The following is a 12,852-nucleotide window of genomic DNA, read 5'->3' on the forward strand; positions in this document are numbered from 1 at the left end:
GCGGTCCCACTCACAGTCTCTCCTCCTCGCCTCCTCCTCCTCCTCCGCTCGGCGCGGCGGCGGCGGCGGCGGCCATTTTCCGGACGGCTTTTACCACAGCCCTCTCTCCGAGAGGAGGGAGCGCGCGCGCCGCCGACGCCGGGACCCCGCACGGTCGACGTCGCGCCCCGCCCTCCCGGCCGGCCCGCGCGCTGCTGCACCTGCGCGTCCGCGCCCCGCCCCCGGCGCCGCTGCGAGCCAGCCCGTCATTGGCTGTGATGGCCGTGCTGGGGCGGGGGGCGGTCACAGCGGCGATGCCATCAATTGGCGAGATTTCTTGTCCATTTCGGCCAGGGAAAAGGAGGCGGTCCCCTCCAGCTGTTGATTGGCTGCTTTCGGCCGTCGTTTGGGGAAAAGAGGCGGCTTGGGCGCGGAGGGGCTGGTTTAGTGGGCGGAATTTGAATGTTAAGGATTAATGGACCCTTGCGGATGCTGGGGCAAGTGAAGGCCCAGGCTCGGAACGCCTGTTTGCGCGGCCCTGAGGGGCGATTGACCGTCTGTCCACAGATGCACCGAGTGCGCTGCAATAAGCGTTTCACTGCACCCGCATTTTCTCAATATCACCATTTTCAGCAGAAGCAGCAAAGTTGCCCGCCCTGGAGCCTGACGTTGCCCCAGCTGAGGGGCCTTGGTTTCAGAGGCCTACTCAATGCATTATTTCATCTGAGCCTGCCCGGTGGTCACGTTCTCGTAGGGGTGTGGAATAAACTGACAACAAATCCCAACCCTGGCCTTCGCAGAACTCTGGCGGGGGAAGAGAGTGCATGCCAAGGCCTCGTGACACCTGTCATTGTTGGATCAGATGGTTTGGTGGAGGTGTGAATAAGGGGCAATGTTAGCTCTGCCTGAAAGATGTGATTTGGGAGCTGAGATCCAGCAATTGTTCACTTTCCTAGAAGAATTGATTTGGAGCTGAGAACCAGCAATTGTATTTTGGGAAAATATGAGAAAAGTGTTAGCTAACCAGGTGTTCAGGACAGGAGTGTTTGTTAAGGGGACCTTACCTTGATGCCAGTCATTATCCAATCCATTCAGTGATCCTTCTGTTAGTTCTATCCTTAGCAAGAAAACCTGATTCTGACTTGGCTGCCTGCCCCCATTCATTTATTGACTACCTGCTATGTGCCAGGCACTCTTCCAGGCTCTGGATGCATGGTACTGAACAGACAGCAAACTAAGATTCTTGCTGGGAAGATTCATACTAGCATACACATAAGTACAATAGATCATTTCACATAGTGACAGGGGCTTTGAGAAAGATAGAGTAAAGGGGGTGCTATTTAGGTATCTATGGGTTTTCATCCTCATTTTACTCCGTCATTTGAATATCTGGGGAAAGAACATTCCGGGCAAGTTCAAAGGCCATGAGGAGAGACTATGCCTGGCATGTTGGGGACTAACAAGGAGGTCAGTGTTGCTGGAGAGTGGTAGGGAATGTGATTGGAAAGGCAGCCGGGGCCACTATGAAAACCGGGAGTTCATTCTTTTTTGGGGGGTGGGGGATGGGGTCTCATTCTGTAGCCCAGGCTGCAGTGCAGTGGCGCAATCTTGGCTCACTGCAACCTCCACCCTGAGCTCAAGCGATCCTCCCTGCTCAGCGTCCTAAGTAGCTGGGACCACAGATGCACACCACGCCTGGCTAAGTTTTTGTATTTTTGATAGAGATGGGGTTTCACAATGTTGCCCAGACTGGTCTCAAACTCCTGAGTTCAGGTGATCCGCGCACCTCAAAGTGCTGGGACTACAGGCGTGAGCCACTGCACCGGGCCAGAACCGAGAGTTTATTCTAAGATGAGAAGCCCTCAGAGGATTTTGAGCCAGGAGCTGTCTGATCTATGTTGCAGGTGTAGAGTGGAGAACTGGACATGATGGGACAAAACTACAGCACAAGGCTAGTTGCGAGGCCCTGGAACAGTCTAGGAGAAAGAGATGATGGTGGCTTTAACTAGGGTGGTAGCAGTGCAGCTCTGAGAAGTTGTGAGATTCAAGATATGTTTTCAAAACTGAACAAAAGGACTGGAGGTAGGGCATAGAGAAAGGGAAGAAGCAAGGATAATTCCTGAGATTGGGGCCTGAGCAACTGGGGAAATAAGGGTGCCTTTCACCATGGTGGGGAGAACTACAGGAAAAGTACATTTTCAGAGGTGCAGATCAAGAGTTCTGCTTTGGCTATATTAAGCTTGGGGTGCCCAGTGGTGTGAAAATGGAGATGTTGAGTAAGCCGTTGGGTGTGTGATGCTGAAAGTATAGAGATGCAGCTAAAGCAGTCAAAAAGTCATCACGCTGAACATCCAATTCAAGAAGCCATAAAAAAATGACAAAGTAAGCCTGCAAAAGTAGAAGAAAGAAAAATAAGGATGAATAAAACTTAATGAAATAGAAACAAATGATGGAGAGGATTGAGAAAATTTTAAACCTGCTTCTTTGAAAAGCTGAAAAACAAGAGCCAACCCTCTAACAAGCTGGATATAAAGAGAAAAGAGAAAAGTAAATTATATTACTCATGGAAAGATTTTATTGTGAACTGTGCGTCAGTAAATTTGAAAACATAAGCAAAAGGAATACATTCCTAGGAAAGTACAGCTTACCAAAACCGACTCTAGAAACAGAAAATCCCTATAACCACAATGAAATTGACTATGTATTTAAAAACCTACCCATCCCCCCTACACACAGATACAGACACACAGACACACAGACACACAGACACACACACACACACACACACACACACAGAGAGAGAGAGAGAGAGAGAAAGAGAGAGAGAGAAAACAGACCAAGAGGGCTTTACGGATGACTTCTACCAAATCTTTAATGAGTAGGCAATTCCAGTCATACACAGAAAAGAAATAAATGTCTCCAAACTTATTTTACTAGAGTAATATATCTACTATGATGAGCCAAGAAAAGTATGACACAAGATGTGGAAATAAGTTTTAAAATTCTAGACAAATAAACTGAATCCTGCAGTATATGATCTATCACAACCGAGTTCAGTTTTATCCTAAGAATGCAAATATGGTTTACAATTAGAAACTCAACCTTAACAAACTTAAGGGGAAAAACACCACATAATTATTTCAATAGATGCAGAAAAAGCATTTGATAAAATTCAACATCTACTTATGATTTTTTTTAAAAATCAGAGAACTGGAGTTCAAGACAAGCCTGGGCAACATAGCAAGAAGCAAGACCCGGTCTTTACAAAAAAAAAAAAAAAAAATTTAAATATTAGCCAGACATGGTGGCACACACCTGTAGTCCCAGCTCCCTGGAAAGCTTAGGTGGAAGGATCACTGGAGCCCAGGAGTGAGCTATGATTGCACACAGCACTCTAACCTGGGCAACAAAGCAAGACCCTGTCTCTTAAAAAAAAAAAAAAATTGACCAGGCATGGTGGCTCATGCCTGTAATCTCACCACATGGGTCACGAGATCAGGAGATTGAGATCATCCTGGCTAAAATGGTGAAACCCCATCTCTACTAAAAATACAAAAAAATTAGCCGAGCATGGTGGCACGCACCTGTAGTCCCAGCTACTCAGGAGGCTGAGGCAGGAGAATTGCTTGAACCTGGGAGGTGGAGGTTACAGTGAGCTGAGATCGTGCCACTGCACTCCAGCCTGGGTGACAGAGCAAGACTGCATCTCAAAATAAATAGATAGCTAGATAGAGAGACAGACAGATAAAATAAAAGGTTAGGAGAGGGCAAAAGACCTGAATAGACATTTCTCAAAAGAAGACATTTAAATGACCAACAGGTATATGGGAAAAAGCTCGCTAGGCACCTTGGCTCACACCTGTAATCCCAGCACTTTGGTAGGCCGAGGTGGGAAGATCACTTGAGTCCTGGAGTTCAAGACCAGCCTGGTTAACGTGGCAAGACCGCTGTCTCTAAAAAAAGGAAAAATTAGCTAGGCATAGTGGTGCACACTTGTCATCTCAGCTACTTGGGAGGTTGGGGTGGGAGGATCACTTGAGCCCAGGAGTTTGAGGCTACAATGAGCTAGGATCGTGCCATTGCACTTTGGCCTGGGTGACAGAGTGAGACCCTGTCTTGAAAAAAGAGAGAAGGAAGAAAGAAAGGAAGGAAGGAAGGAGAAAAAAAGCTCGACATCACTCAATCTCAGGGAAATTCAAATCAAAAGCACAATGAGGTACCCCTTCAATTCAGTTAGAATGGCTTTAATCAACAAGATAAAAGAAGACAAGTTGGCAAAGATGTGGAGAAAAGGGAATACTTTCATACTGTTGGTGGGGTAGTAAATTAGTATAGTCACTATGGAGAACAGTATGGAGGTTTCTCAATAAATTGAAAATAGGACTACCAGCAATCCTACTACTGGTATATATCCAAAGGAAATGAAATCAGTATGTGGAAGAGATATCTGCGCTCCCATTTTTATTGTGCAGGACTATTCACAATAGCCAGATATGGAATCAACTTAGGTGTCCACCAACAGATGAATGGATAAAGAAAATGTGGTACATATATGCAATGGAATATTATTCGGCCATAAAAAAGAATGAAATCCTGTCACTTAAGACAGCATGAATGAACCCGGAGGACATAATGTTAAGGGAAATAAACCAGAAACAGAAAGACAAATACCACATGATCTCAGTCATATGTGGAATCTCAAAAACAAAAAAGAATTGATATCATAGAAGCAGAGAGTAGAGCAGTAGTTACCAGAGACTGGGGAGAGGATCGGGGAGAGGAGGATGGGGAGACGTTGGTCAACAGGTACAAAGTTATTATTAGATAAGATGAATAAATTCTGGTGTTCTGGCCAGGTGCAGTGGCAAATGCTTGTAATCCCAACACTTTGGGAGGCCGAGGTGGCTGGGTCACTTGTGGTCAGGAGTTCGAGTACAGCCTGGCCAACATGGTGAAACCCTGTCTCTACTAAAAATACAAAAATTAGCTGGGCATGGTGGCGGGTACCTATCGTGCCAGCTACTTAGAGGGCTGAGGCAGGAGAATTGCTCGAACCCAGAAGGCAGAGGTTGCAGTAAGCTGAGATCACACCACTCCACTCCAGCCTGGGTGAGAGAGAGAGATTCTGTCTCAAGAAAAAAAAAAATTATGTTGTTCTATTGCACAGCAGGGTGACTATGGTTGACAGCAATATATTGTATGTTACAAAATACCTAGAAAAGAGACTTTTGATATTCCCACAACAAAGAAATGGTACATGCATGAGGTGATGGATATATTAACTACCCTGCTTGGATCATTGTGCAACATAAATATAGCCTGAAATATCAAATTGTACTTCCTAAATATGTGTCAATTAAAAAACAAAAATAAAAAGCCCCACATACATCCTTCTTCCATTCTCTTTTAAACCTCATTCTTGGTGCGTCACTGTGGGGAGAAAGGCCCATTTCAAGTCAGTTCCCCGGTGTTAGGATGCAGGCGTATAAACATGACCAGTAATACAAATCTGGAAAATGTAATGAGGGAAAAAAAGATTCAACTCACTCTCACTACAAAAATTATAAAACAGCTGGGAATAGACTGAATAAGAAATGTCAAAACCTGTATCAAAAAGCTACAAAACTTTACTGAAAAATCTAAAAGAAGACCTGAAGAAAACAAAGACAAAAACAGACACTAGCATATTCCTGGAAGGGAAGCACCGACATTATAGAAATGTTCATTCTGGCCGGGCGCGGTGGCTCAAGCCTGTAATCCCAGCACTTTGGGAGGCCAAGACGGGCAGATCACGAGGTCAGGAGATCGAGACCATCCTGGCTAACATGGTGAAACCCTGTCTCTACTAAAAAATACAAAAAAAACTAGCCGGGCGAGGTGGCGGGCGCCTGTAGTCCCAGCTACTCGGGAGGCTGAGGCAGGAGAATGGCGTAAACCCGGGAGGTGGAGCTTGCAGTGAACTGAGATCCGGCCACTGCACTCCAGCCTGGGCGACAGAGCGAGACTCCGTCTCAAAAAAAAAAAAAAAAAAAAACAAAACAAAACAAAAAAAGAAATGTTCATTCTTCATCAATTACTCTGGAAACTCTTTGCCTCAATCAAAAGTCAATAAGTTTCATGGGCTGTAACAGGTTAAATCTAGATTGGAAAGAGTAATGTACAAGACTAGAAACAAGAAGTTTTTGAAATATTAAAAAATAATGAAAATCTTGCTAAATTCTTTAGACTGAATAGAAGGGACTTAAGTTATACAGTTTCACACTTGCCGTTGAAAAGTAGAAAAATATACTATAATCAAAATTATTTACTATTAGAATTAAAAATCGGTCATTTTAAAAAATGGGACTATAATAGTTTAAGGTCCCCTTGAAAACAGGATGGTAGAAGATAAAAACCAGGAAAATCTAGTATAGATGGTAATTGACAGAAAGCCCACAACCAGAAGGATTTTATCAATATGACAAACGACACAAACTTTTACTCGATTTGTCTAAAAATCCCTTGAACTGATAGAAAATATATATATTTCAGAAGAGCTAATCCAGACCAGGAGCGCTGGCTCACGCCTGTAATCCCAGCACTTTGGGAGGCCAAGGTGGGAGGATCGCTTGAGCCCAGGAATTCGAGATCAGCCTGGGCAACAAAGTGAGACCCCGTTTTTACCAAAAATGAAATAAATTAGCTGGGCGCGTGCACGCCTGTAGTCCTAGCTACTCAGCAGGCTGAGGTGGGAGGATCGCGCCACTGCACTCCAGCATGGGCGACAGAACAAGACTCCGTCTAAAAAAAAAAGGAAAGGAATAAACCCACCAGACTGAAGAGAATGTGATGAGGATGGAAGGTTATCATCAAAGGACAACAACTGTATAGCAAGCATATGGGGAATTGATTGATGAATAAAATAGGCAGTAAACATTCAGGTGAGAATATTTGACAAGGGAGCCACAGAGAAAGTGAAAGCCAGTTTGCTAGATATAACACCAGACAATCAGAATCAGCAGGCATGTGGTAGAAAACAATAGAATTAAATAGGATTGAACACATGGGGATTAATTGAAGGCCCCAGTACAGAATGACTATACCAGTTGGAACCTCCTCTCCCCACCAGACAGCTGAGTTGGGAGCTGTCACAGGCCTACAGGGAAAACACCTGACAGTTCTCTAAAGAAATTGACTGAAATGTCGGTAGAGAGCTAAGGATCCCAGCATGGATGCTGACAACCCCTGAACAATTGTTTCCTCATTCCAGCATCTGGGGGATACTCTGTTCCTCACCTCCCTGCCCTACACAGAGAAGAGTCACAGCAGGAAAACAGACCTATTTCCCCAACAGCAGATTAAATCCACAATACTTATCCAGTCCTTCCTTATTAAATATAAACCAGCCAGTAAACATTATCAGAAATTTGATGAAAGCCTTCAACAGAAAAAGAGTCAAGATAAACCTGTAGAAAAAAATATAAACTTGGAATTCAAAAAAATTCAGGGAATGCACCAAAAAAATTTAGTTTATTTAACATATCTACAGGACTAAAAGAAAATACTGTATTTATAAAACAAGAACAGAATATTATGTAAAAAAAGCAATCAGAGAACAAGAAGGAATTACTGGAAATTAAAATATGATTACTGAAATTCAAATTTCAATAGAAATACTGGAAAATAAAACTGAAGAAGTCTCCCAGAACATAGAACAAAACAATAGGGACAAAAATATGAGAGAAAATATAGGGACTTTGAAGAGTGATCTAAGAAGTCCAGCAAGCAACTAACAAACAAGAGTTATTGAAAAATGAAATCAAGAAAAAGGAACAGGAATCAGAGTAGCACCAGAGTTCATAACAACGCCAAATTATAAAAGATCATAGGACAACAAGAAAAGAAAAAGATAATAGGGCAATGCTTTCCAAATTCCATGGGAAAATGATTTTCCACATAGAAATATACTATCCAAAATATCCATTATGTGTGATAATGGAATAAAAATATTTTTAGATACACAAGACCTAAGAAAATTTGCCTCTGAAATGTACTTTCTTAGGAAGCTACTTGGGGATGTTCTGCAGCAAATCAAGGGTGCAAGCCAAGAAAAAGGAAAACATGGGATCCATAAGACAATGGATCTAATCCAGGAGAGCTGTGATGGGAAATACCAAGGATGCCAACTGGGCAGAAAGCCTGGTTGGCAATTAGTCCAGGTTGGAGTAGGAGAATGGTAGGCTCTGGGAGAGAGGACTCCAATAATTAAATATATATATATATATATAAATATTTATCCAGGTGTGGTGGCTCATGCCTGTAATCCCAGCACTTTGGGAGACCGAGGTGGGCAGATCACCTGAGGTCAGGAGTTCGAGACCAGCCTGGCCAACATGGCGAAACCCCATCTCTACTAAAAATACAAAAATTAACCGGGCATGGTGGCACATGCCTGTAATCCCGGCTACTAAGGAGGCTGAGGCAGGAGAATCACTTGAACCTGGGAGGCAGAGGTTGCAGTGAGCTGAGCTTGCACCATTGCACTCCAGCCTGGACGACAGAGTGAGATTCCGTCTCAAAAAAAAAAAAAAAAAAATACTGTGTATATGTGAATTCAATATATTAGATGGTGTGATTGGGAGTTTGAAGTTGGATACGATAATGGCAAATAGTACAAGAAAATAAGGAAAAGCAATTAGAAATACCAGGACGAAAGAACTATACAAGAAAGTTATGATCTGCTGGGCGCTCACACCTGTAATCCCAGTACTTTGGGAGGCCAAGTCTGGCAGATCATGAGGTCAGGAGATTGAGACCATCCTGGCTAACACAGTGAAACCCTGTCTCTACTAAAAATACAAACAATTAGCCAGGCGTGGTGGCGGACGCCTGTAGTCCCAGCTACTCGGAGGCTGAGGCAGGAGAATGGCATGAACCCGGGAGGTGGAGCTTGCAGTGAGCCGAGATAGTGCCACTGCACTCCAGCCTGGGCGACAGACCAAGACTCCATCTCAAAAAAAAAAAAAAAAAAAAGTTATGATAAAAATGAGAAGCAGGCCGGGCACGGTGGCTCAAGTCTGTAATCCCAGCACTTTGGGAGGCCGAGGTGGGCAGATCACATGAGGCCCAGGAGTACAAGACCAGCCTGGCCAACATGGCGAAACCCTGTCCCTACTAAAAATACAAAAATTAGCTTGGTGTGGTGGTGCACACCTGTGATCCCAGCTACTCAAGAGGCTGAAGCATAAGAATCGCTTGAACCTGGGAGGCGAAGTTTGCAGTGAGCTGAGATTGCACCACTGCACTCCAGCCTGGGTGATAGATCGAGGCTCCATCTCAAAAAATAAAAATAAAACAAAGAAAAAAGGAAAAACAAGAAGCAAAGTAAATAGATCATAATTTTCCTCATTGATGGTAAGAAGAGAATCACTGGGACCTAGGTGCTAAGAAAGTTCTCTTTTCAAATGGCTTAGGGACTATTGAATTAGATGTATAAGAAGGAAATATAATCCTAGCATTCCTCTTGTTGACCTGGCACTGAAAATACTTATATAGACTTTCTAATGTGAATTTTTGTTTTTGCTTTTCAGCTTTTATCGTCAACCTATACACAAGACATGGAGGGATAGGTTTTTGTTGTTGGATGGGACACACTTCTCTCCTCGTTATGTGTAGCAAGAGTTAACTCCAGCAGGCCTGAGTGTTCCTGAGGGTGGTGTTGGGGACCCCCACACCTGATATATGACCATGTGTGTAACACCATCCACTGTTATCTTTAGTTCTTTGTATGTTTAAATAATACATTTAAACCTCTTGTTCCATTAGCTTTCACTAGTAAAGTTATCTTTGACCATTTTGCATCAGCTACACTTTAATTTTACGTTGTTAGGGTTAACATTTACATCTCATCCTGATAAAGATGAAAAGTAATCACCAAGGGAGAGGTGGGAAAGTGGAAGGAGAACAAGAGCCTATTGGGGTTTGAAGGGCCCCAAGAAATTATATCCATTTTTCCCCACTTGAGTGTAGTAGAACTTGGCTGTTTGAGTCTAAGTTTCATCAGGATACACCCATAAGGTCAGCCAAGAAAATGTTGTCAAAGGGAAAACACGCTTTAATAGCTGAACATACTAGGAAATGACACTGATGAAAATAGTGCCTCTCAGTGCCCAAACAGATGGAAGACCGATGGGATTGATCGAGCCTCAGGAGAACCAAACACACTGGGGAAGATCCCTTTCTGCCTTGTTGGTGGATAGTTACATTCCGGCACCCATTCTTTTTCATCTGTGATTCAGGAAGAACTCCCAGTGTGAACTGTGGTGGCCGCTGCCCTAGTTCTGGCCAATGAGAAGGGTAGACAAGTCTACTAAGGGGCTTCTGGAAGCTGCAGCCATTTGCTTCTCCTGGATAGGGTTAGGTCTGCAGGTGACATGGAATGGTGGCATCAGAGGTTTATGGCCACTTCTGTAAGGTCTTAGGAGATTAGAGACTTCACCAGTATCTAGTATTTCCCAGTTTGGGTTTTTAATTATGTTTTCTTCCATTTTTCCCTTACTTGGGTTGGCAACCACTTTATCTTTTTGTCTTGCTTTAGTATTCTCAAAGAACCAGTTTGGGGATTGATGTATTAATGATCTGATGTCTCTGTATTCTCACTTGGTACTTTGTTTTCATCATTACTGGTTTCTAGATATTCTGCAAATTTTTCTTTGGATCTTTTTGACTAAAGGGTTTTGTTTTGTTTTTTGGGACAGAGTCTCACTCTGTCACCCAGGCTAGAGTGCAGTGGTGTGATCTCAGCTCACTGCAACCTCTGCCTCCCGGGTTCAAGCGATTCTCCGACCTCAGCCTCCTGAGTAACTGGGATTACAGGTGTGCACCACCATGCCCTGTTAATTATTACATTTTTAGTAGAGACAGGGTTTCACCATGTTGGCCAGGCTGGTCTGGAACTCCTGGCCTCAAGTGGATCCACCCACCTTGGCCTCCCAAAGTGCTGGGATTAGAGGTGTGAGCCACTGCGCCCGGCCTTGACTGAAGTTTTTTTAAAAGGGAGTTCTAAATTCTAAACAAAGGATTTTGTTTGCTTTTTTGCATTTTTTGTTGTTAATTTTCCATTCCAAGAATGTGTTCTTTATTATTTCTTCTCTATTCTTTGAAATTTCTTGAAGATCTTCTTTTGCTTAATATCTGGTCAGTGCTTCTTCTGACGAGGCACTGCCTTCCGCCACGAGGCTAAGCATAGTCAGCTCTTTATTGTGCTCTGTGTATCAGTCCATTCTCGCATTGCTATAAAGGAATACCTGAGGCTGGATAATTTATGAAGAAAGGAGGTTTAATTGGCTCACAGTTCTGCAGGCTGTACAGGAAGCATGGTGCCGATACCTGCTTGGCTTCTGGGGAGGCCTCAGCAAGCTTACAATCATGGCAAAAGGCAAACGGGGAGCAGGCACATCACATGGCGAAAGCAGGAGCAAGAGAGAGAGGGGAGGTGCCGTGCACTTTTTTTTTGAGAGAGAGTTTCACTGTGTTGCCCAGGCTGGAGTGCAATGGATGGTGCTGTCTTGGCTCACTGCAGCCTATGCCTCCCGGGTTCAAGCGATTCTCCTGCCTCAGCCTCCTGAGTAGCTGGGACTCCAGGGTGCCACACACTCTTAAACAACCAGATCTGGTGAGAATTCACTCACTGTTGTGGGGATAGCACCAAGAGGATGGGGCTAAATCATTCATGAGAAACCCACCCCCGTGAACCAATCACCTCCCACTTGGCCCCACCCCTAACAGTGGGGATTCCAATTCAACAGGAGATTTGGGTGGGGACACAGATCCAAACCATATCAGTCTCCAAGTGACTGTTTCATCAGTTTAGAGTAGTCCCAGGAAAACAGAAACCACTTCGACTGAGGGCACTAAATACCAGGAAAAGGGTACCCAGGACTACTTGGAGGTTGATACGGGATCAGCACAGCCCACCCGAGGCTGGAGGGCCACAGAGAGAAGGCCTAGAACCACAGGGGCCTTTCAGTAGGAGCTGCAGCTGCCGCCAAGCTTCTCCTCCCGCTTCTTCTTCCCTCTAGTCTCCAGCTCGGGTCTCCTATGGTCAAATCCAGCCAGAAACCAGCTAGGCCTGGATCATGGGACAGGCAGGCAGCAGGACCTGCCCCTGCAGGGTGAGGGAGAGGGAAGGCCAGATATTTTTAAGACTTTATATTTTAGAGCGCTATTAGGTTCACAGCAAAATTGAGAGGAAGGTACAAAGAATTCCCGTATTCCCCCTGTTCCCATAGTTTTATCTTTTCCAGAATATCAAAGAGTTGGAATCCTACAGTCTGTAGCCTCTTCAGATTCCCTTCTTTCACTTTGTAATATGCATTTAAGCTTCTTTCAATGTTTTTTCATGGCTTGAGAGCTCATTTCTTTTTAGCACTGAGTGATATTCCATCAACTGGATGTACCACCGTTTATTTATCCATTAACCTACTGAAAGGCATCTTGGTTGCTTCCAAGTTTGAGCAATTATGAATAAAGCTGCTATACACATCCATGTGCAGGTTTTTGTGTGGACATAATTTATCAGCTCCTCTGGGTAAATACCAAGGAGTGTGATTGCTGGATCATCTGGCAAGTGTATGTTTAGTTTTATAAGAAACCACCGGCCAGGCGCGGTGGCTCAAGCCTGTAATCCCAGCACTTTGGGAGGCCGAGACGGGCGGATCACGAGGTCAGGAGATCGAGACCATCCTGGCTAACACGGTGAAACCCCGTCTCTACTAAAAATACAAAAACTAGCCGGGCAAGGTGGCGGGCGCCTGTAGTTCTGGCTACTCGGGTGGCTGAGGCAGGAGAATGGCGTAAACCCGGGAGGCGGAGCTTGCAGTGAGCTGAGATCTG

The 12,852-nt window shown here is 44.3% G+C and overlaps 1 protein-coding gene across 2 annotated transcripts in view; it reads right to left on the minus strand.

Annotated features, from left to right (window-relative positions):
• The window catches only part of MECP2 (methyl-CpG binding protein 2), a 70,321-nt gene extending 70,162 nt beyond the window's left edge, over positions 1–159 (minus strand). The window contains exon 1 of one of the 2 annotated variants that reach the window (XM_030933508.1): positions 15–159. Coding sequence is in view for 1 of the 2 variants with exons in the window: in XM_030933507.1 (XP_030789367.1) it covers positions 15–76 (62 nt within the window). In the remaining variant the exon portion in view is untranslated. The remainder of the gene's footprint in view (positions 1–14) is intronic. The other variant, XM_030933507.1, reaches the window with a different exon arrangement.
• Positions 160–12,852: the final 12,693 nt, after the last annotated feature.

This window comes from Rhinopithecus roxellana, chromosome 7 (genome assembly GCF_007565055.1).
Source record: "Rhinopithecus roxellana isolate Shanxi Qingling chromosome 7, ASM756505v1, whole genome shotgun sequence".
Taxonomy (NCBI): Eukaryota; Metazoa; Chordata; class Mammalia; order Primates; family Cercopithecidae; genus Rhinopithecus; species Rhinopithecus roxellana.